At 29.9% G+C, this 26832-nt stretch overlaps 1 protein-coding gene across 2 annotated transcripts; it reads right to left on the reverse strand.

The window, feature by feature from the left end:
• Positions 1-205: 205 nt before the first annotated feature.
• On the reverse strand, positions 206-14701 carry Uev1A (Ubiquitin-conjugating enzyme variant 1A). Of its 2 annotated transcripts, none has more exons than XM_075369998.1 (4): positions 14587-14701; positions 12793-12935; positions 6867-6992; positions 206-365 (listed from the first exon to the last, which is right to left on the reverse strand). In XM_075369998.1, exons 1-4 carry the CDS (start codon positions 14591-14593, stop codon positions 225-227), a joined length of 417 nt encoding a protein of 138 aa, XP_075226113.1. In that variant the 5' UTR covers positions 14594-14701; the 3' UTR covers positions 206-224. The 2 variants fall into 2 exon arrangements, with proteins under 2 accessions (XP_075226113.1, XP_075226112.1); XM_075369997.1 differs by lacking the exon at positions 14587-14701 and adding an exon at positions 14223-14460.
• Between the last annotated feature and the right edge of the window lie 12131 nt (positions 14702-26832).

Raw genomic sequence — 26832 nt, forward strand, 5'->3', positions numbered from 1 at the left:
TATTATTCTGCAATACATTCATGTGTGTGGGAAAGTATATTTTTTTTTAATAATTAAAGTTTAAACAGTTTTAAATATTTTCATAAATATTAATTATTAATAAATAATATTAATATTTATTTAATGGAACATAAAACGGTTTAATACAGTGACCCATAAAACCGATCGTTTTGTCTAGACAGGTATAAGTGAGAGGACAAAAATATTATTTTTTTTTGTAGCGGCTAGAATGCACTTCCTTCAGGTGGTTGGGAAAGTTTAATATTATCTTTAAGTGTCATTAATCTGCGCAATTCCTGAAGAACTGATTTGATCGTATAATCTCTCTGCCATCTTGCAAGAACTGGTACGGCTCTATTATCAACCTAAAAAATAAATTACAAAAATTATATCAAAACACTATTTTGAAAAGATTACTTACAATATTAACAAAAAAATTTACTAAAAGATAAAATACGGAAATACATAACTTGTATGTAGACAGAAACCTACAACAAATTATGAAAATCATGTCAAAACTTAATTAAACCTTAGACAAGTTTAGGAGGCTTCTTTCTTTTCCTGTTTAGCCTCCGGTAACTACTGTTTAGAATATTCTTCAGAGGATGAATGAGGATGATATGTATGAGTGTAAATGAAGTGTAGTCTTGTACATTCTAAGTTCGACCATTCCTGAGATGTGTGGTTAATTGAAACCAAACACCAAAGAACACCGGTATCCACGATCTAGTATTCAAATCCGTGTAAAAATAACTGGCTTTACTAGGACTTGAACGCTGTAAGTTTTGGAGGCTGTAAAAAGTTTCACTTTATATCTGTTTATACACTTAATCCATTTAATTTCTGAGTGGGATATGACTGCATCAAACGTGTAATAGTTTCATCTGCATTTTATTTTATTAATCACAAATTAATGATACACACTTTTTTCCGTTATGCCAATGTTACAAGTAACAAACTCAATCCTGTACAAATGTACAAATACTCAACTAGAGTGTGTGAATACATCAGCACCTTCAGTCTCTAAAAGTAAATAATTAAACCTTAAATATGAGCCTTGAGATCTTTTTTAAGTAATGTAAAAAGGCAATACTTTCAAACATGGAAATCTGGCTACTTTCTAGAATGAAAAAAAAAATGGGAGAACCACACCATTAATATAACTATCATATTCTTTTTTCCAGTCAATATCAGTGGATTTTCCATCCTAGCCTATTGAAACGGAAACTTAAAAAGCATTTAAGGCGAATTAACTAATTTTTATTTACGTTTTGTTTTTACAATAAATACTAACTTGACATATATGATATTCCAGAAATTCACAGAAATCTCTAAGCAGTTTTGCTGAATGAAAATTCACCACCACTTATTCATGAACTGTGTGTGTCTGCAGCTTGTTACATACATGTATTTTTATCATCAAGCTCAGATTTTAATTAGAAATCAATTGAGCAGTTTTAAGAAGGCAGGCTTGATAACTGGTTTGCTTGACTATTATCAACCTTCCATATGGAAAGCTTCTGCAAATTCTGACTTCCAACTTTTTTTATTAAAAGAAAAAGACTCCTTTTGCACAACTACCAGCATTACAGTTTCCATTTCTTCGACTTGGTAATTTGGAAGACTACTATTACTCAGAAATTTGAAATTCCATGCTATTGTTCTTGGTATTTTTGTATAAAAGGAGAAGTATTTATAATACTAATTGATATTGTTAACAGCATCCAGTCTCACAGTTACTGGCATTTTACTTTTTTCTTCTGTTCTTCATTATAGGAAACTGAAAACTTGAACTAATAGGACCTTTCATTTATTAAAGATCCTCCCACCATCTAGAAAGAAGAAAGTGTTATGGAAAGAAATCACGATTAGGAAGATCAGCAGGGCTTACACGTCCAGGTAAATGATTCCAATTTAACCTACCAGTTAACCCTCTAATTTCTTGTATTTGTTTATGACAAATACTGCCCAAGATCCTTAGTTTTTATCCAAGAAAGAACCGTACTGGAATTTGTTCAATAATATTTTCCAACTGTTCCTAATTCTGATATCTGAAGAAAGCTTAGATTCCAATGGTGAATCTGGGAATTAGTTGCTTCTTTATGGGGGCTACGTGAAATCTTGCTGGAATAAGCTGATCTTGTAAGCTCTGGATACACTCAAATTACATAAAAATTGCAGTAATATAACAGTGCTGACTGGCATCACACAGACTTGATGATGTTCCCCTCTCCATGAATCCAAAATGAAATTTTTTATTTCACTTGAAACAGAGATGCCTTTCAACCATGCTTGAAATGGAATTCAGATCTCTCCATGCAGAATCCCAATCGCCTTTCATTCCAAAAATGTTGTAGTAACAACTTAGGTATTAGAGCGATGGGTGCAGAGGATTCTAAAGATCATACACTCACTGAGGTAAGGAAAGTAATTTTCATCTCGTTACTACTTTCAGATTGAAACTCTTCATTACAGTTTAAGTTTGGATTGATTTTTACAATGTTCTTTTTTTATCAGAGTATTCCGAATAACGAGACCGTAGTAGATGGAGATGCACTTCCTATGTACTCCTATTGTCTTAATTCAAATTTAAAAACTTCAAAAACTGCTGTAGCTTCTCTTTAGAACTGGTGAGCCTCCTACAGGCTAAGCTATATAGCACTAGTGATACAATTGTCAACATAAAAGATATGTAATTTCTCAACAGTATCCAATGAATAAGATTGTGATTTTTCTCAAAGATATTTTTCAACTTTGTCCAGATAATAATTAACCACTGTCATTAAATTGAAACTGACTGCAGGTAACGCCAAAACACTACCTACCTATGTCTAAAAATTCTTACTTCATCTCCATTTCCAATCCATAAGAACTGAAGGAATCATCTCCTCGCTCTTCAGACATTTGCAAAAATACACTTTTATAATCTGCTAAAACCTTAAAGTTTATTTGGTATGAATTCAATCAAATTTAAGACCTTTTTTAAACATTCCTTTAATAACATTGCCATTTTTCCTTTGTGAATATATAAAAAAACTGGGCACAAAGGTTTTGAGTTTCCTTCCTTGATAATGGCCTGTGTGGTAAATAATGTCCTTTATCTCAATCACTGAGTGAGTGGGACTTCTTGAATTATTCCTTTCTGTGTTCAATCTAAAATGAATAGGTATGATATTCTTTCTTCTTAATTGTAAAGTCTCCAACTTCTTTACGATTTTTCTTGTTTTTATTTGCTACAGCATGGCTTCTGCAAAAGTTTGTGGATGTTCAAATCATCCACACAATTTTTGTTGTCCGTGGTAAATTTATGCCTAAATCATAAAGAAAGACTAATTCTGAATTGATAAAATCAGCTTATAAATTTTATTTTGATTGTGCATTCGGGATCAAGTTCAAATCTGACACCTTATGTTATTTACATATCATGCTCAGTAACTCTAATTGAATAGCTGAATCGGAAACAACAATCCATGCCATTTGCTATACTGATGGTTTGGCATGAACCTAAGGACCACTTCACAGACTGCTACTTTTGTGTGAAAAATATATTTGGATTTTCATTCAAAAAATAGAAAGTTCATAGAATATGTAGATGTATCCTCAGCTCTAAAGCCAGTACCATATGGAGAGGAGTTGCCAGTACCATATGGAGAGGAGTTACCTGTACCACCATCTAATCGAACAGTGCTAGAAGAACAATCTGAAAATGAAGCAGATGATGTAAAAGATGTAGAATTTCTTCCTGTATCTGATAAGAAATCTCCTCATTTAATTCAACAACATGAACTTAATGATTTAGTGGGTGATTTAATGTTATCAAAGCAGCAAGATGAACTTCTGAGATTTAGGTTGTAAAAGTGGAATTTTTAGCAGAAAAAACAAAAGTTACTATGTTTAGAACACGAAATAAAAATCCATTGTGCATTTTTACTGATGAAAGAGCTTGGAATACAGTGTATCTCTGAAGATTGACATCTTTTTATTGACTTTTCTACAGTTAACATGAAAGCAGTTTTATAGCATAATGTTAACAGACCATCTATTCCATTAGCTCATGCAGATGATATGAAACTATGGAATCAATATTAAAAGCAATAAAATACAAAGAGTATATTTTTAACTTTCAGAGATCTGAAAGTTGTTGTGTTACTTCTTGATTTACAAGGTGGGTTTACGAAATGTTGCTTTTCTTTGTCTTTAGGGTAAGTCATCGCAAAGTAAAGAACTTGTCATTACGGCAGAAGTCTGTGGTTGGTGAAATAACTGTAAAGCATTTATTACTAATTGAGAGTGGTAAAATAAAACTGCTGCCACACTTCACATAAAACTTGGACTCATGAAACATTTTTTTAAGGCACTAGACAAAGATGGACAGGATCCAAGTTCCTAAACTGAGTGATGCTAAGTTCAAGGAGGGGTATACTTATTTGTTCTACAAATCAAGAAACTGCTTAAGGACTCAACTTTTGACAATACTTAGTGAATGTAAACTAGCTGCATGGAAGTCCTTCAGAGATGATGGTGGTGGTGTTAGGCAACAGAAATGATGAAAACTACATTTTTTTTGTTAATAAGCTGTTAGAAAAGTACAAAAATTTAGGATGTAGGATGTCATTAAAAATTCATTTCCTACAAACAACATTTTTGAATTCAGCACCCCAAAATTAGTTAAAAACCACCATATACAATTACAAATACACAATTTTTTTTTTGTTTTCTATGTAATCGATAGATAACTTGTTAGCAAATTGCAGAAGCATAAATGTATCTGTGCAAACTGTAAACAAAATCATTAACCACCATCTGAAGAAGTTTAGTGCACACTGGGTACCAAGCTTTCTGCTTTTGATCAGCAAAGAAGATTGCAATTCTGCAAAGAACTAAAGCAACATTTTGACAAAGGCCGCTTTTTCTTGTTCAAATTGTTACATGTGATAAAACAGGGTCCATCACTTCACCCCAGAATCAAAACAGTAGAAGCATGCTTACTCACCCACCTTCCAACAAAATTTTAAACAATTGCTTCTGTAAGCAAAGTTATGGTCTCAGTTTTTTTTGGTTAAAAATGGCATTATTCGCTTCAATGTTCTACCTCATGGAGTCAATATTAAGTTCTTCAAGATGTGCACAATGATTTCAAGAAAAACAGCCTGGTGCAATCACTAAAGGTGTTCTGTTTCTGCAGGACAATGCACAACTGCATAAAGCCCACCACACAATGTGCACACTACATGATCTTGGCTGGGAGTTATTGCCACACTTCAGCGCAGTCTGGACCTCATGCCCTGTGATTTTCACCTGTTCGGGCGCTTCAATTGTTCCTGGGAAGCCAACATTTCAACAGCAACAATAACATGAAGCAGTCAGTCCTATCTTGGTTTTGACGTAAAGACAAATCTTTCTAAACTGCGAGTATCCAGGTGCTAGTGAAACGCTGGGATAAATGTAGAAGGAGAAATAAACATCGAGAAATAAAAGTATTTTTTACTATCATAAGAATGTTAAACTAATTAAATAGTTCTGGATTGAACTGTACATCCCTTAAAAAAAAATCTCTAGACAAAAATAAATAAAGCCCACTGATCGAATTGTAACAATACGACTAAAAAGAACCTACTTCCCAATTACATTACATCAAACTGTATCTATAATCAATGGTCTGACAACCATAAGCCATAATTTCTTATAAGCCTATTCTCTGGTATGAAATTATAGTTTTGGAAATAGAACTACTGTCTCTGATAAGTGACTATTTTAGCATAACAATATAATTTTTTTTTAAATGTTATTTTCTTGAAAAAATTAAAGATTAATTCTATAATAAAAATTTGGGAACTTTTAATAAAAATTCTACTTGAAAGTGAAAACTGGATTCATCTAGCATATCAGTTTGGGAACAATTTCATGCAGTGATTACTAGAAAGATAAACATTTGGAAATAAAAAAGAAATTCTGAAAAACAAAGTCAAATATTTAAAAATAAAATAAAAGACACCTGAAATCAAAAAGCAATAATATAAAATAGCAGCTAGTAAGATTACAATTTAAGAAAAAATAACAATATAATAATGGGATAATACTAACAAGTAAAATTACAAAAATTTTACAGAAAGTAAAAAAAAAATCAGCTCCCTATGGCACATGCAGATTTGGTAGCCTATAATATAAAAATGGGTAAATGTTTAACAACACACACAAACTCCAATTGACCTTTAAAGATTGCGGAAGATCACGCATTGCTTAACCCCAGTTCCACCAGCCTGAAGAATTTAACTTACAAGCGTGCACTGTTGACCAGGCATACTGTTTATAAATCTTTATATCAATTAATTTAATCAACCACCAAATTTAATGACAATACAAAATTAAATTTCAGTTTAAAAATACACACTATAGTACACACCGGGTAGGGTCTAAACAGAAAAAATTCATGTAGGTATTATGTCCTCAGGTTCTTTATTTTTGTAACCTTGGTCTGTCTCACAAAACCAATTTTCATTTCATAATCATTAGAAGAAAATTAAAACAAATTTTTTATCACTGACAAACCAGCTTGTGCAGCACACAAGTTACTAGATTACCTGGTCTTGTATTTGATCGCTACCTTAGGGACAGACATTTACTCGCCTATAACGTATCCACCAAATTTTCCATCTTCCTTATTAAAATAGGCGTAAAATCACGTCTAGGGGGATGAAATTTAAATGATAATTTTCCTCAAAATAATGAGTGAAATTATTATTTGATTTCACAAAAATATTAATTTCTAATATTTATTTTTTTTTAAGAACACTCCACATCAAATAATTCTCAATTTTATTCTTACTAAATAACCATATAGATAGTGTTTTCTTCAAGCAACTTACCAACCCAGTAGAACTATTAACACATGTCATGTTAATTCTTGAAACAAATCTGGCTGTTGGAGCATCATCTGGATATTTCTGCCCACATTCTATTTTTAAGCTATACATTCTATTTTCATAAGGTGTCTGGAAATTAAGAAAACTATATTTAAATCAAATTATAAACATAAGAAAAAAGAATATTAAAATTTTTCTAAATTACAATGAACATGGATTACTTAAATCTATCTACAAAACCCAGATGGAGAGTGATCCAGTGTAGGGTAGAGCTCCTCCAACCCCTCTCCAACTGCTCCTAACATACAAGGCAAGTTTTTTAAATAAGGGCTGTTTTCAATTTGCTGCCATTAGATGTGGTAAGAATGTAGCTAGTGTAGCATGTTTTTTTATATCAACAATCATCTGTTTGCAACAATTAGTTTATGTTATTCGTGTTCATTGCTGTGTATAACCTGACTGAAATGAGTGCTACTATAAATAATCCTGCGAGTTGTGAAGTGCGATCAGTAATTTGTTATCTATCGGCAAAAAACAAATCTGCTGCTGATATTCATGGAGAAAATGTCGATGTTTACAGACCCAGAATTACATGTGAATGCAAAATTTGACAATGGTGTAATTTGTTTCATGGAGGAAGAATGAATGAATGTTCACAACGAAGAACGTAGTGGTCACTCGATTGTCATTATAGATGAATTGACTGAAAAGGGGAATGCAAAAATTTGTGAAAACAGAAGAAGGCTTACTATTTCTGTTATCAACTGAATTTCCTTTTGTTTTACGATCAGTAATTTACAACATTTTAACTGAAAAACTGGGTTACAGAAAGTTTTGTTCTAGATGGGCACTAAAAATATTGACAGAAACATACAAAGAAAAAAGTCTTGCTGCAGCTCAAACATTTTTGAGATACTAGGAAAATGAAGGTGATTGTTTATGGAAACATGTGACCACTGATGAAATGTGGATATCTTATTCAAATGTTGAGACAAAGCAGCATTCATCATCCCCAAAAGGTTTAAGCGATAAAGTTCAATGAAAAATGTTTATGGCTGTGGCTTTTACCAATCCCGAAAGGCTATTGAATATCTTGAACGTGGAAGAACTGTTAATGCCGTTAGTACTGTGAAATGCTGACAAAACTTAAGACGTTCAATTCCAAAAAAAAAGGTGCAGGAAGCCAACTAAAAGTTTTTGTTTCTCCACAATAACGCACGACCTCACACGACAAGCCAAACCACTGAAAAATTGCGACAATTTTGTTGGGAAATCTTCTAACATCTGCTTTATAGTCCAGATCTTGCATAGAGTGATTATTACCTTTATCTCCATTTAAAACAATGCCTTGAATCAGAAAATTTTGAAAATGATGAGGAACTGCAAAACAGAGTAATTAAATGGTTTAAATCACAGGCAGGAGAATTCTTCAATAATGGAATAATGAAGCTAGTAAGCCAAAATCAAAAATGTATTGTAGTGAATGGCAAATAAGTAGAAAAATCATATATATATATATATATATATATATATATATATATTTATAAATATATATAAGTTTATTTTGTTATAATAAAGATTTTTCTATTTCGGTTATTTCAATTTTTATATTAAAACTTGCTTAAAAAATATGTCTCAAATATAGTCACTATAGTATAGTCAACTATAGCCACTAGTCATAATGCTCATTTTTCTTCCTGACAACATGTTTTTTCCTTGCAATATTAAACCACAATCTCACCCATTGTTATTATGTTAACAATATCTTGTCCTGTAACCACATATACCACTGAATTCATCACTATAAGGTTAAAAAAAAATTATCCACAAAGACCCTTTAATAGGATTTCAAAGTCAGATCACAATTAATGTTACCAATATTAACACAGATTATGTTATACAGAATTAATACATCTAGGAAATTAATCAGTGGTAAAATTGTATGAATAAACAAAACAGAAAAATTAACCTTTTGTTGCACAACACTGACACCTCAAACACAATTGAAACAGATTTAAAAAGGAGAGCTGATATATTAGAACTATACCCTAGGTTATCATTTAGGGGCTGGAGCAAGTACTATCTGTACTGAAGATTCATTTTTTTTAAGTCATGCTGAGGGCAGCTCTTGAGAGATGAGGCAAAATGACATTAGAATATTTATCTAGGATAGTATCAACAGAACAGGTGGAATGGTAAGGGCATTACAAAGAAAATATGTAAAAGAGGAAGGGGAGTTCGCTACTTACATAGAACAATGACAATCTTTTTACATTGAGGAAACAAAACTAGATTAATGTTACGTTACAGCTATTTGTCCTTATCAAAAATGCATTCAAATTATACATAATCGATTTTAAAAAAATTAGTAGAAATAATGAAATACTCATAAATATTAGAAAATATTTGAAATTCATTATAAATATGAAAATGAATATTAGTAGAAAACTGATCACAATTTTTAACTTTCACTGGGAATTTTTTTTGAAAAATATTTAAGTAATTGGAACTGAAAACAAAATAAAAGAAAGGACTATATTATAAATACATATCAGCATAATGAAGAGTAGAAAAACTTGGAAAAAATAATTAAAAAAGCATCTTAAGTTAAAAATATATGAAATTAAGCATTTCAAAGAAATTTTCACAGCTATTATGTGTGGGTCCTTGATCTATGAGATGTAAAAGGTGCTGTGAAATTTGTGTATATAAACCACATGTAAAATACTGAATTAATAATACTGTGGTGTGTGTTGTACTTCCTGAGACTTTTTAAAAAGTAAATAACTAAACACATTTATGTCTATGTAAGAATACATATAGTGTACTTACTGAGCACATTAAGTGCATTATACACACAACCAAATAAACAAGGAGGCTTATTTCTAGCCTCCTTGTTTAAAATATTTTAAAACTTCAGAAATGTATAACAAAATGAGAAACACATAGTTCACTACATAATATAAATATACAGGGTAATTCAAATAGTGTTACTGGAGCTTTTTAAGTTCATTCTATTAATGAAAATAATGAAAAACATTCATATAAACATGTATCCAGAAACATACAGCAATTTACAGCTAGCGAAAGATTTCACCCTGATTCCTGGCCAATACCATATTGGAATTCTGGGAAACCAAATTAAGGAGTAAAATTTATGGTTTCTAATAGTTTTTGACCTGAAAAATTGAATAAAACAGGTTCCAGAACCACACCTACAGTAGTTTTCATAATTACAATGTAAAAAAAAAAAATTTGTCTAAAAACACAATTGTTATGTTTATAATACAAAAGTTTGTTAACTGACTATTACATGCATAAAATCTACATCAAAACATTAAGAGAATTTAATTTTGAGAAAATTGATGTAAAATTGCCCAATAAATAACAAATACACAAATTCAAGAAATTTGATTTTATTACTAATATTTACCATATGAAAGCAAAGGGATTACACATACAAAGTATGTTTGCTTTCCTACAAACTGCAGTGATATAAAAGATAGTGTTGTATTAAATATAAAAACAAAATTAAAGAATTAATAAAATAAAAAACAAATATTAGTATTATTTAGATAATAAAGTTTATCTTTCCTGAATTCTCTGCCAAATTGTAAATTTGAGAAATTATGATTTCTCAATAAATATATTGAGTATATTTATAAGTAAGTTGGTTAACACAAATTATTACTGCAGTGAATTGTTGCCAGTACAGTTTAATTGCCAGTTTAATTGTTGTAGTACAGTTTAGTTGCCAGTAGTTTAATTAAGTGTGCGTGTGTGTGTGAGAGAGCATGCGTACCTGTTTGTTTTAGTTCGTGGCATACTGCACCAATGCCTATGCTACTTATGACTTAAGGATATACAAACATTGTATTTATCTTTACAACAGTATGTGGTGGAAATGCAACTGCTGCTGCAGAATATCAAAAACATTTTCCTAACTGCCAGTTCCAAATCCTAAAACAATTAATGTTACACTGCATAGCTGCAAGAAACAGGTACCTCACTTCCACACATTAGTACTCACCACAATAATTCTGCCCCCTCAAGATAATATTGATGAAACCATTATCAAGGCTACTAAACACAGACTGGGTGTTGGTACACAAGATTTTTCCGGCAGTTTGGAGTTTCCAGTCTATGGTATGGAGGACACTTTGTTAACAAGCTTTATTCTTACCCTAATCGATGAGTTTGCAATATTGCAACTGGTTGAATATGATGCTGACTAGTGGCGTTCTGGTCTCCCCCCCCTGATTCTTACCACGATGAGCTTTAATGGGAGATATGATGCCAACTGCAGAGATTAATTTTATTTACTGATGAGGCTCAGTTTACTCAAAACAACATCTATAACCTTCACAATGAACACAGTTGAGCAAAAGTCAAGCAGTACATTTTAGAATGTTCATCCATTTCATGCATTAGACCATTCATTCTTAAAGTGAGCGATAACACCCCCTTGTGGGCACTGGAGGCGTTCCAACAGTCTAGGAAGGTGATGGCTGTTTAAAAAAACAAGAAAAAATTATGTTTTCCTGATATTTCAAACTAAAATTAAATACCTACTACACTAGTACAAAAATTCAAGGGACACCTATATTTATGATAAAAAAATGATTATATTCAAACTACTTTAATTTTGCCACCAAGAGGCTTAGAGAGATGAATAAAAAAATAAAGCTAGAATACTCTACTAATATTTTTGACAGTATATTTCAGATTTCAAAAATCATCAAATTAAAAAAAAAATCTGTGAGAAGATACAATTGTAATTTTTTTTGAAAGCAATTTTAATAAAAATACTTCCAAATATGATTAAAAATGCATTTTAATTGTTCTCATTTAAAATCTAAGTTTCAACTCAGAAATAGGATATGCCATGTTTAAAAATAAGATGCGCTCTTAAAAACAGCAATTGCAATTATTATTTTTAACAGAAAGTAAGTATAAAAATATGGGGGGGTGCTATAAAATATTTGATTCTCAATGTGGACGGAGGGCGAAAAAGTTTGAGAATCAATGCTTTCAGATGCATTCTGAAGAATAATGTGCTCATAATTCTAATAAGTTAGTCTAATATAAAGGCAATTTTATAGATGGAGGCATAAATTCAAAAATAATGCAATTGAATGAAACAAAAATAATTATTTAGATAGATGAGTTTATTACGGCGGCAAATAAACGAAGAACATAAAGATAAGGAGGAAACAAGGAAGAAATCGAAACACAACATAAAAGCTATTTCCAAAAAATATATGAACTGCTCTTGATGATAATTTTCACAGATTAGCAACAAACTAAACTTAATTAAACTATCACTTGTATTTTTCAATTATTGTCACACTATTTTTTCCTTTGTATAATTATGTCATGTCACTATTAAAATGCACACACTGAAAGAAAAAATTATATTTTGTCTGCAAAAGAACTGTTTGATGTAATAAGAACTTTTAGGCAGGTCATTTCATGGTTTTTTTAAGTAATAAATAACCATGTCTTTTCACATATAACATGATAGCAAATGAGTTAACATAGTAAGCAATTCAATCAGAAGTAAACAATTTTATTCTATCACACTAAGCATTGTCTCCACTAATATATATTTTTATTAGCAATATTAGTGACGGAAAGTACTAAGCAGTAGGCAATATTTAAAAAAAAATCAAATTTTGTGTATAGCTACAATATTTCCACTAAATTTATTTATATATTTCTCTAAGAAGGAATGATTTGAACAAAAGTGATCTAAAAAATACACAAGATTAGCCTATTATTAAATTTTTCTCTGAAGTCCTTACAAATTTAGGACATTACTAAATCAATTAAAAACATGTTACTTTTAAATAGAAAAAAAAAATCACAACGAACTGACAGCACAATAGAACAGCATACAAACTGAACAAAAATAACTCCATTAACTTACCCTTGGTGGCCCAATTATCATCCCAGTCCAATGTGTCAATGTCATATCATCATCATTTTCTAAACCCCAACTAATGGTTCCATCTCCAACACCACGCTGACCCTGCTCAAGCTCTTCCAACAGGCGGAAGTTGCGTGGCACCACTAGACAACAATTTTCTTAATTACTGTTTAAAATTAAAATCAAAATTAAATATTATTTTATAAATAATTTTGACTAATCCATTAACGCTAACTGACAACAAAAAAATTAACTGGCATGTCACCTAATATTAATATGCAAAAACTGGAAAATAAATTACAACAAAAATCTCTAAAGCAGTAGTGTTATGAATTCTGTAGCAAAATACAAAGATAATAAATGATAAAGTAGAAAAACACAACAAAAAATTATAAAATTACACTAGCTGATGTAACTGCAAAATTTATTATTGAAGTACATACAGATAAAATAAATCACAAACCAGAAAGAACCACTTCCCATACAATACTGCTCACTAAAATAAAAATTCAGGTCACTTGTTAAAATAATCAATCTTTTAAAACGAAAATTATGACCTAGGTCATGATTAACAGTTATTTGTACAGTAAATGAAATAATTTTCTTTACTGAATATAAGAATGTGAGTACTCATAAAATGACACATGAACTAATATTAAACAATAAATTTTACAAAGGTTTCGAACCTGTTCTCAGAAACTGAATTCGAAAGCATGATTTCACAGTCTTCTTTTAGAAAACAACAAAGCCTTTTAGGCATATTTAAAATAAACTATGTTAAAATAAATTGAACCAATAAATAGGATAAAATATTAATCATTAACCGCATGCTTAATGGTTTCTGGATACTCTCCACAAAAAATAACTAAACATAATTATAGGTAAGGTTTCTCAAATCAGAACTCAAAAATGTCACAATATAGGAAAAACTATAATAAATCTAAACTTTCATTAAATTGAAAACGTTGTAACACTGCAAGTAAATCTTTTAATTTTTCACTGTCAATAAGTGGGAAAGGAAAAAATGATATGTGAAACCCTACAATATCTAATGTACATTACGTTGCACCGAACGGCTAACGTAACATTCTGCAGTAACCTAATGAAAATAGCTTTTCTGTTTGACCTAACAAAAACTTAATAAAAATAAAAAAATTGGCACGGTTAACTGATAAATTACACAAAATAAATTAAAACTAAATTGAGTAAAACATGTATGCAACAAAGTTTTTGTCATTCTACATTACATCAAAACGATATGAAAATATCTGTATCACGCCGATGGGGGCGCTCATAACCATAAATTATAAAAAAAATAAACTTAAGTATTACGGCCATAATCAGTAAATTCATGAATCAAATACCGTAACATAAAATCACGTAAAACAATTTAAAAGTAAAAGGATATAGATAACATGGATATAACTCACCTACACCGCCTGTGGTACACGCCATTACATAAATATTAATTTCTAAACAGTTACTGAAACAGGATACGTCTGCTAAATGTTACTGGCATCAAATCCAAATACGAATTTCTTACGGATAACAAGCTACACGAGAATTGAATGTAATAAATAACTATAATAATCCTCTGCCTTAACACCGAAAGAAACACCTAGAAATGTGGCCTGCAACAGCCGTTTTTATCGAACTTTTACTATTGAAGTAACCATGTATATGGCAATGTTTGAAGGGTGTTTTATGACATAAACAAATCCTTAGACTACATATACACTAATTACTAAATATAAAAAGTTAAATAGAAATTAAAAATATTTATTAGATACATACGGCACATGACTGATCTTATTATATTACAAACAAAAATATTCAACCGGAACTACAAAGCCGACAATACGTACGGCCATTGGACGGCAGTTAAAATACCGGGATGTTTTGAATAACCACGACAGACTGTAAATTTTATCTCTTCCTAATTCCCAAACTTTTACTTCAGAAAAACCCATTAAATGAAATATATATCATTTGTACAGGTTACTGAATAACCATGTCTTACAATATGGATTTTATTTTAAAGAATTAAATTAGTTAATTTAAGGTAAATGTTATGTAAAGAAATACATAAAAATGATATATATATATATCTTTGATAAAAAATGATTGTATATGTTCTTTGCATATGCAGATTGGGTTTTTAAGCTTTCTTATTTCCTTCCCCCCCCCAATTACTATTTTTAATCAAAATAATCTTTTTTTAATTTTTTTCTAAATTCTTCTTAATGAATAATGCTACCAGATCTGTTTTCTAAGTAATCAGGTAATGATAGTTTATCAAGATCAAGTCAGTGAGGAGTCATAATTTTTCACTAAGGTCAGATATATAACAGAAAAGTTAAATTTCCTGGGACTTTTGGAGTGTGTCCTAAAATATAAAACTCTTTATCCAACTTCATCCTCTCTGAAATACAATCTTTTCCAATTTTGTACACAATATCAATGACAAATTAAAATTGTTTACTGATAATTTCATAAATCTATGGGATTTCATTTATTTATTTTTACTTACCCCTTCCCAAATATTTTTGGTTATTTTGCCAAGTGTGTGTTAGAATTTGACATAAGGTAGCATGAGGAATTCTGGATTCAACGAGATTGCCGAGAATGACAGTCAATGAAAATTTGCATAATTAACAGAAAAAACTTCATTGCACAGGTTTTGTTATAATCCAGAATGTTCAGAACCCATCAAAATTTTAATAAAATAATCATTCTTCTCCATCCCGCGCAATTTCGGTCTTTTTTAAAATATGCTTCTAGATTACCTTTCTAGAATTTCTATTAAATCTGTGGGCATTAATTCTTGTAAATATTTTGTCTATTTTCAGAAAATTGGTACTTGTACTACACAAAACAATATGTACTCTTAACATTTTTTAAATGCATAGATAAATATTATTATAACTTATCGATTTTAAAAAGGAAGTCATTTAAAATGAAAAATCATGTCATGTTATGGTATTTTGTTTCATTCATTGTGAATTAAAAATTATTAGGTAGCACTTTTAGTGGTTTATAGGAACAAATCACAAAGACAAAACAATGTTTACAGTTTTTGAGTTCATTATTAACTTGCTTTCTAGATACAGGCAAGTTTGCTTCCAGATGACCTCTTCAAACAATCTTTAAAAATAATTCAAACATACCATCCAGTGTAATTTTGTCCAATTACTGTGTTAATGTTTCATTTATTAGTATATTTTTACCATCCTGCATCCTCAATCATTGAGATAATTAATTAAACTGCATATTAAAGATACAAAAATAATGAAAACCGAGTATTAATTTATTATAGTGCTGCTATCTGTTGCAGTTTTTATAAGATGTCTTAACAAATTGAAATTTTGTTTGTATTTATATATGTAATATTTTTCTAACATATTTAATTTTATGTCATCTTTATTAATTTCTAATATTTATATAAACAAAATTTTAATTTGATAAACTATCAGACGAGTTGAGGGTGACAACAGTCTTATAAAAACTGCAACAGGTAGCAGCACTCATATAATAAATTAATACACAATTTTATTATTTTTAATTAAATATTTCAATCATGACTAGGGATGTGGTTTTCTGCAAAAGTACTTTCATGGTTAAATATGTCCGTTATATTATGTACTAGGTGGTTTATTTTAAGAATTAAAAATATAATTTAGCAGAGCACAATAACATGAATCTTAAAAAGGTTAATTTCAATAAAGTAACATACATACACACACACACACACACACACACACATATATATATATATTCATATTGTACCATGGTAGATAAATGATGTTTTCAATTTTGACTATATATATATATATATACTGACATTTTTAATAATTTGATTTTATATATTATTATAAAAATAATTGACAATAATTTATAATATCGTTATGTGTAATTTGTATTTCATATTATGTAATGGAGCTGTGAACTCCGAAAGTGCTACAGACAAATATGTAAGGTAAGTGTTCTTATTTTTATGAAGTATATCTGGTTATATAATTTTAATTATTAATAATAATGTATTTATTTGTTTATCTAAATATGAAGACAGTATTTTGTTTCTCACCAACTTCTAAAGAAGTTCTGTTAATATTAAATTATAAAAACAAATTTTCAGAATCAGTTACTTAAACCAAAAAATTATAATTTGAAAAAGCAGCTTTCAAAAAAATACTCATATAACATTGATTTAAGTTAGTGTTTAATAAAATTCTGTAAGCATTAAAATGCAAGGGTATACATACAATTATAATACTGTCAATACTGTATTGTAAGTACTACATTGCATGTTCTAAAGTCATAACATTTCAGATTTATTATTAGCTTCTGCCTAGACTTCTATTTTAATATATTATTAATATTCTATTTTTATTAGACGGTACCTTTAGATCATTAAAATGGTTGTTTATTATGACAAACTCCTCGTTTACTGATTAAATTAGTTTTAAATTTTGTTCAGGATAAAATCGTAAGGTTTTTTTATTTATAGTTCAAATTGAAACATGTATGAGAAATAAAGTTGCACTATTTTTTTTTTGTCTTCAGTCATTTGACTGGTTTGATGCAGCTCTCCAAGATTCCCTATCTAGTGCTAGTCGTTTCATTTCAGTATACCCTCTACATCCTACATCCCTAACAATTTGTTTTACATATTCCAAATCTGGCCTGCCTACACAATTTTTTCCTTCTACCTGTCCTTCCAATATTAAAGTGACTATTCCAGGATGCCTTAGTATGTGGCCTATAAGTCTGTCTCATCTTTTAACTATATTTTTCCAAATGCATCTATTTTTTCTTCATCTATTTGCCACAATACCTCTTCATTTGTCACTTTATCCACCCATCTGATTTTTAACATTCTCCTATAGCACCACATTTCAAAAGCTTCTAATCTTTTTTTCTCAGATACTCCGATTGTCCAAGTTTCACTTCCATATAAAGCGACACTCCAAACATACACTTTCAAAAATCTTTTCCTGGCATTTAAATTAATTTTTGATGTAAACAAATTATATTTCTTACTGAAGGCTCGTTTAGCTTGTGCTATTCGGCATTTTAGATCGCTCCTGCTTCGTCCATCTGTTGCACTATTAAGCAGCAGATATGAATGAACAAAAATTAAAGAAAAATGTAGTTCCAGAACCCTAACATAAGCCAAGAAATGGTGCTTAAAACATTTACTGTAGAAAATTAATAGTTAACTTTTTAATTAAGGTAGGAAAGGAAACCCTAGGTAGAAGAGTGAAAATATAAAAAAAGATCTATGGGTTATTTGGATTGACCTTTATAACTTAATACCAATACTTAAAGGAAAGTATAAAGGTTCTAAAAAGATAAAATTGTGGTTAAAATAGAGATGTAACTAGTTGAGATAGTATAAATAATGTCTGTAAAGATAGATCTAAGGTACAGAGAAAGTCAAAAGTATAGAAACCCTTCAACAACTTTAAAACTGTTCCAGATAGAATACTGTAACTTTCGGATAAGGTATCAGTCAACTTCTGATAAGAAATAGAATTTCAACCCCTTCTTGAGAAGTGGCCCAGGGTTGCATATATTTTAAATGTCTCTTTAAGACTAGAAAAACGGTATAAATAAATAGTTGGTACGATGTCTGTAACCAAAATGGCGGTGGGATAAAGTTTGGATTTTGAAAATTAATAATTTAATAAATTCAAATAATAAAATTAAATTGAATTAAACTTTACTTTAAATTTTAAAATTGTTTGTTTCAATTTAATGAGTACATAAAAATACTATCAGTTAATCATGCTGATCTTTGACCATCTGTAACCATTATTGTAAAAATGAAGCTTACTTCATTATGTCCTATTCCACTTAGAGAATTTCATTACTTCACCGTAAGTTTCTCATGAGAATTTATTGTGATCGGTTGGCTAATTGATTTTGTCTACCTTTACCACATTTGTTGTTTACATCTTTTTTGTAATATTTTTTTCTGTGCTACCTGCTAACATTGCTATCATGTCGCTTAGTGAACAAAAGAAGGTAAAACTTTTAATGAGGGGTTTTGGTGACAGAGTTAGGTCATATAATGACGTTTCAAAAACCATCAAACAATTTGAAGAAACAGGGAGCATTAATAATAGCTGCAACAAATTGTTAGAAATAATGCCGATATTGTTATTGATAATTCTCATTCCTCAACTTGTATAGCAGCAAGAGAACATAACATTAGTCAAAGTTCAACAATTTGAACATAAAAAAGTGTTATTTCAAACCCTTCAAAATTCATCTGGTACAAAAACTTAATGAAATTCGACTATGATCAAAGACTTGAGTTCTGTGAAATTATGATGAACAGTATTTTTGTAGATCCTAGTTTATAAAATAACAAAGTTTTTAGTGATAAAGACACATTTTTTTCTAAATGGTGAAGTAAATCACCATAATTGTAGGTATTTTCTTGTTTAACCTCCATGAATTACCGTTCAGGTATTACTTCATACAATGAATGAGGATGATACATATGAGTATAAATGAAGTGTAGTCTTGTACAGTCTCAGTTCAACCATTCCTGAGATGTGTGGTTAATTGAAACCCAACCACCAAAGACACTGGTATCCACGATCTAGTATTCAAATCCGTATAAAAGTAACTGCTTTTACTAGGACTTGAATGCTGGAACTCTCGACTTCCAAATCAGATAATTGTTGATACTGGACTAATGTTAAACCACACTGGTAACGTGAGGCACATACTCAGTATCCAGTCAAAGTAAATGTATGAACAAGTACAGGTATTGTTGGTAAATGATTGATAGGGCCTATATTTGTTGATGGAAATTTAAATGCAGTGAAATATGAGGCCGTGCTTCTTGGCCGTATCATTCTAAACATTGTTGGCCCCAACTTACAAAACATTTAGTTTCAACAAGATGGTGCCCCCTTCATTTCTGTCTTCAGGTATGTGAAATTTTAAATATATTTTTTCCTGGATGATGGATTGACTGAATGGTCAGCAATATCACTTGACTTGTCACCATTTGATTACTTTCTACAGGACTACTTAAAATATTGTTTTCATAATAAGCCCCAAGATATCGATGATTTACAAATTAAGAGTTCAACAACCAACACAAAATATCACTGGGGAATCATTGAATAATGCAGTATCATCCTTTCACAACAGAATGGCACACTGTCAAACAACAGAAGGAGGACATTTTAAACATTTATTAAAATGAAATGTTAAGTAAATAAGCAAATGTTATGCTAAATATATATATATATATACATTATTAATAAATTTATTCAATAATATCCATTTAATCAAATTTTTATAAATTTATTTATCTCTGATAACAATTCCTTAAATCAATGTAATTTTTTCAAAATCCTAACTTTATCCCATTACCTTTTGAGTACAGACATTGTACCAACTTTTTATTTATACCATTTTTCTAATCGTAAAGATACCTTTAAAATGATTTATCATGCAAAGTATGTTATCATTTAAAATATTTGAGTTACGACCCCTAGGCCACCCCTCAAGGTGTTGAAATTTTATTTTCCAAACTTTTGACTATACATATAAAATAATAAGACAATAGAGAGCTAAAAAAAAGCTGCCGTTATAAACGAAAAAAGAAATTGGAAACAATCTCGATGGACAAACATTTTGAGATTATAATTTATTAGATCTCTAAAAAATTGTGTCAAGAATTACATATTAGATGTTTATATAAAATCAGAATTATTAATCTGATTAAGAAAAACAGGCCTAAATAGGCTTATATTTTAGTGTATAATTTTATAAGGCTGGAAAAGTGACATCAGATTTTAAAAATGTATAATTGTTAACAACCTAAAGTAGTAGGGAAATATACAAACTGTCACTTATCTAACATGTCATGAATTAAAATAATTCAATTAGTAGAAGATGAGGTGAAAGCTGCACTCAAAAAAGAACAGTTCAATTTTAGAACATGAACAGGACAAGCAATTTTAGCAGTCAGATTAACTTTAGAAGACAAACTGAAGAATATTAATTCTGCTAACATGTTCTATACAAATTTAAACAAAAAACATTTTTTACTAAGTATGATATACAAGAATCAAGTCATAAGACAAGTTCAGAAACAAAATGATATATTCTTTTCCAGCTGTTATTCAACTTATATTTGAAATCAATAATAGAAAAAAAGATGTTAAGAATTAATAATGACATTCTTTTGGTGGAAATAAAACAAAAGTAATGTAAGTGTGAAACAATTGAAATGGTAGAGTTAAGATAAGAGAACAACAAAAATTTTGAGTTTTTTTGCACAGTGCAACCATAAAAAAGGTTCGTTACTACCTGGAATGTGTTAGGGAATAGCATCTTGAAGTGTACGAAGTAAATAGATAGATAAAAAACCACGTTTAATAAACAGTTCATGTTGATTATTGAAGTTACAAACAGTAGAACCACTTTTAACTGCATGCTGCTGACCTTTTTTTAGTGGTTAATAACCAAATCAGTAATTTTTAAAAAATCTATAAAAAACGAAAATTAAATACAGTAGATACTGATATTTATATAGAAAAATATAAACATGGATGAATTAAGGATGACATCATAAAGAGATATATGAAAATTCTTATATTTGTATGAACAGAATTTTATTTATTTTAACAACTAAATGCTAACTACCCATTACATTATTTATGAAAGATGAATTTTGTAGAATGTGAAAAATGCCACTCCTGACTGAATTTACTAAGAATCTTTTTATGAAAACCAGGTGACATATACTAAGAGATTATATAAGTTGGTGGGTTACAACTTACAGATCTAATTCATTCGATAATAAAGCAATATGTAGAAAGTTAAACTAGCAAGAAAGATAAGATTAAAATGGAGAAAATATATAATCCAAAACTCTGGATGCAGTAGATATTTTGGGATTGAAAAAGAACAGAAAGAAATGTGAATTATATCAAACCTTAATCCTTATATTTTAGATATCTGGATCCAGACACTACTCTATATCAATTACATTTATTACTATGGAAACTGGTATTAATTCTATAAAAAATGTACATTAATAATTAAAACAATTAACTGATGAGTGGTGAAAATTCCAATATAAATGTCGATAAATGGATTTCTCATTCAATTTTTCTAGAAGTTGAACAGAGTTGACTTTACTAGTGCAATCTATTGTAGGTCATTTCTCAGCTAGGATCTGGCATAATTTCAATTTCTGTAAAGATCTTGATAACTGGCAAAGCGAAAAATACTGGGGCATCTTTTGGGCTGGCAATAGAATTTCAGAAAAAACTGTTCCCCTAAGTAGCAATTTGCTGTAATTGAACATAAAAAGTTAGATTCTATAATTAATTAGGTAAAAAAAATTTCAAGCAGACAGTACTGGTTAAACTCTAGACCATATTTATTCTACGCAGGCTAGGTAAACCTAAATTTGGGTACTTATGAAAACCTCATGCCATTGAATTCCACTATATGTTAAATCGATTTGGAGGTATGGACAGCAATTTTCAGAATAGCAGGCCCCGTATTCTTAGTAGAAACAATGAATTAAGATTATGGTAGCCTTTACCTTTTCATACAGTAGATAACAGAATCAAAAATTTAACAGTATGTGGTATCAAAAAGATGATACATATGATAAATAGTAAATTGATGAGTCTTCTGACAAAAGTTTTTGATGATAAAATAATTTTTCACAGGTGTGCAGTTTTCTTCAGATCTAAGCCAACTAGGTCACACTTTTGGAACTGAGAATGTACAAGACTACACTTCATTTACACTCATACATATTATCCTCAGAAGTATTATCTAAACGGTAGTTACCGGAGGCTAAACAGGAAAAAAAAAAGTCACACTTTTGGAGAGCTGCAAAAAATAAAGTTTAATACCCATAAACACCATAATTTACAAACTAACAAGTTTTTAAAAATAAAAATAAACACTTCAGAACTTGTTTGGAGACTGGTAGAGAAAATTAATTGACTGGTAGATTAAAATTAATTTCCAGTCTTAATTAATTAGACTGGATGATTAATTAGAGAAGATTAATCATAAATGTAAAGGAAGTTAACATTTTAATTAAACTGGCTTACTGCTTGTCGCTATTATCTAGATTCATTGTAGAATAAATAGTATGTGTACTATTTATTCAAAAACAGAAGCCCACATTCTGTTGCATTTAATAGTGAAGAAAAAAATTTCTGTTTCTCCTATTATCAGCATAAACTTCGTAGGTAAAAAAAAGTTCACTAATTTTACATGTTATTTAAATAATAAAAGAGAACTTTGGAGCAGATAAACCAATTATACCAATAGACAATCTTCTGAATAATTGCCAATTCCAATAAATTTGTTGTTACTTAAAAAATGTTCACTCTTCAGTAGCATGTTAGTATTAGTTCCTCATCAATGTCTTGTTGGGATAAAATAAAATAAAACAATATTAAAAAATTTAAACTCATTCTTTTAACATCATAAGTTAGCATTATTATTTATTTATTCAGAACAGATTACTGTTTCATAACAACATTTAAAAAAATGTTTACTAACATTTTCTTTGTTTAATTATGATTAACTTTGTAACTACCCTGCAACAGATTTCATATTAATGTTATCAATACTGATTACACATCTTATCCAAAACGTAAAGACAAAAGTCACAATTTTAATTAATAAATTTATCAGATTGTTAATGTGTCACTGTTTTTACTATTCCATTACTATACAGATTCTCTAATAGTTAATCCAGTTTTTCAGTCATAATGTTTATAACAATACTTTTTAATAACTTTAAAATCTAACAAACATTTAAAATTTGGAAACAAATGAAGAAAAATCATTCACTGAAAGCTGTTTCAAGGTTGTATGCTCAAATGCTTTACAGCCAAATTTTGAAGCAATAATTGAGTTGTTGCAGCAAAGTATAGGAGAGATGCATAGGTTCACCATAATTTGTTTTGCATTTAGTTTTAACATGGCCTGTGAATTTACTGTTGTTCCATTTGTTATTGGAACACTGAGTTATAAAAGACTTTTTGATCTCAAAAAAATGCTCACCATCATTTCAATATGTTCAGTTTTCTTGACTTTTTTTGTTTTGAAGATCTTGATAACACACAAATTTCATTAGTAACAATACAATTATGAAAATAATTATCATCTCTTAAATTTATAACAAATTATCAAGGCACAGTTTCTTGCCTTCTAAGGGAATAGTTGAGAAAAGTATCTGGGACAAAAAAAATGTTTTTTTTTTATCTGAAACTTTGAAATCTGAGGAAACTAAATACATAATTCATCAAATTATCCATTTTAATGAATTTTATTTCTGCTTTAGTTGTTTACTTAAAAGAGGATAATCTAGTGATCTGTCATTAATACTTAAAAGCAATCAGTCCTTTAAAGCTCATTCGTTGTCACAAGACTTCCACATTTACTTACTAAATTCTTCCAGCAAGATAAAATTTTCTTGCATTTAAAAGGTAGATCATATTTTGACGTTCATATTCTGAACATTTTTAGAAACCTGAAATTCTTAAAAAAAAAAAAAAAATCAGTAATACATATTTAGTCGCTAAACTTAATACAAAAGGAAATCAGTTGATTTTATGTCAAACAAGGTATATCACTTGCACAAGTGCTATGAACAAATCTGTTTTCTGTATAGCCCTGGTGTACGTTTCTGCATTTAGAGATGAGATAGATGTTCTGATTTGTATATATAGTTTAGCACAGCAGGTGAGGGAATGCTAAACTATTTCATTAACAAAATAAGATCAATAAAATAACTTTTGATTCATGCATTTAGCGTTAATAATCTACTGTTACTACACTGTTATTGCAATCCCTTGTAATTATTCCCTTGTTATTGTTATTCCCTTGTAATCTATTCTTTTATTTATATTTGACAATATCATTAAATATATTTAAGTTTCTTTGGACATTGTTTTTATTTATTTTGAAAATGTTATTTATTTTTGAAAATTCAGTTTCTAAAATATAGCTCCTATTTGTTATGATAAAAACACATATTTCTTTATAAAAAAACAACTTAACCCTTCCCAAGCTACAAGGCATAATGGTGTTTGTTATGCAGAGCATATTTTTTTCAAGGTAAATCTTGAAGAATGCTATATTTTTTTAATGAAAATCAACTTACATCATCATGAATATTGACAAAAAAACAAGGAAAAAATTAACTGGGCTCATAAAAACACCTCATAACATTGTGTTATTCATAAACACAATATAACAAAGCATACTAAACCACCCACAAACCCAAAACACCTCTTTTATTGATGTTAAAATTTCATAACAATCAATTATAGGATAAGAAATACTTGACCTCTATATTTGTGATTTCAGAAAGCACAATTTACTATATGAAGTATAATGTGAAAATGGATATATATCCAAATACATTTCATTCAGCACAACACAGCTGCGGTTATAACCATAAATAGCTCACTGAGCAAATCTGCATTTGTAGATATAACAATAAATAGCTTGGGAAAGTTTAACTTGTATTTAGTATTATTGAATTCATATTTGTATAAATATTACACATCTAAACAATATGGATCATTTTCTAAATATTATTGAAAAATTTTTATACAAACATTCTAACAATTTTTAAGAATTACCACTTGATTTCAATATAAAGCTGAAAAATAAAATTTCAGTATTAATAATTAGAGCTACAACACCAAGGAAACTGTTTATAGATTAGATTGTATTTATTAATAAAAGCATCTACATGTATGGTGAAAATAATAATAAAGGATAATATAAGCAAAAAAGAGAGAAATGTATTTTCAAGTTTACATCAAAATCCATTTAAAAATTGAGGATCACAGTTTATTTTACCTCCTCTATGAATCATGAGACCTTGCCGTTGGTGAGGGGGCTTGAGTACTCAGTGATACAGAGTAGCTGGACTGAAGGTGCAACCATATCGGAGAAGTATCTGTTGAGAGCCAGACTAAGGAATGATTCCTGAAAGAGGGCAGCAGCTCTTTCAGTAGTTGTTAGGGGCGTGAGTCAGGACGACTTAAACGACCATATCAACATCACCCAGTCCTCTGTACTGCTCAGCTGAAAGCAATGGAAAACTACAGCTGCTTTTTTCCAAGAAAATGTGGCTCTGCATTTTCATATAGCAATGATGGAGGCGCCTTCCTTGGTAAAATATTCCGGAGGTAAACTAGTCTCCCGTTCAGATCTCCGGGTGGGGACTACTAAGGAGGGGGTCACCAGAAAATTAAAAAAATAACATTCTACGAGTTGGAGCGTGGATGGTTAGAAGTTTAAAAAAGGTTGGTAGGCTGAAAAATTTAAAAAGATAAATGTGATTGTAGTAGAAATTAGTGAGGTTCGGTGGGAAGAGGAAGGTGACTCTTGGTCAGGTGATTTTAGAATAATAAACTCAGCTTCAAATAATGGGCAGGCAGGAGTAGGTTTCATAATGAACAAGAAGATAGGAAAGGGAGTAGAATATTTCAAAACGCATAGTAGTAAAATCATTGTAATAAGGATAAAATAAAAACCTAAACCGACAACGATTGTTAACATCTATATGCCTACAAGCGCCCATGATGATGATGAGGTAGAGTGTATATACGAAGAGATTGATGAAGCAATTAAACACGTAAAAGGAGATGAAAATTTAATAATAGTTTGAGATTGGAATGCAGGCATTGGAAAGGGCAAGGAAGGAAATATAGTAGGTGAATACAGGCTGGGCAAAAGGAATGAAAGACGGACAGACTTATAGAGTTTTGCACAAAGTATAATTTAGTAATTGCCAACACCCAATTTAAAATCATAATAGAAGAATATACACTTGGAAAAAGCCAGGCGATACTGGAAGGTATCAGATAATTATATCATGGTTAAGCAAAGATTTAGGAATCAACTCGTTGACTGCAAAACTTACCCTGGAGCAGACATTGATAGCGACCATAATTTGGTAATAATGAAATGTAAATTGGGATTTAAAAACTCGAAGAAAAGGTGTCAGATGAATCT

Source organism: Lycorma delicatula, chromosome 6, assembly GCF_047948215.1.
Source record: "Lycorma delicatula isolate Av1 chromosome 6, ASM4794821v1, whole genome shotgun sequence".
NCBI classification, from domain to species: Eukaryota; Metazoa; Arthropoda; class Insecta; order Hemiptera; family Fulgoridae; genus Lycorma; species Lycorma delicatula.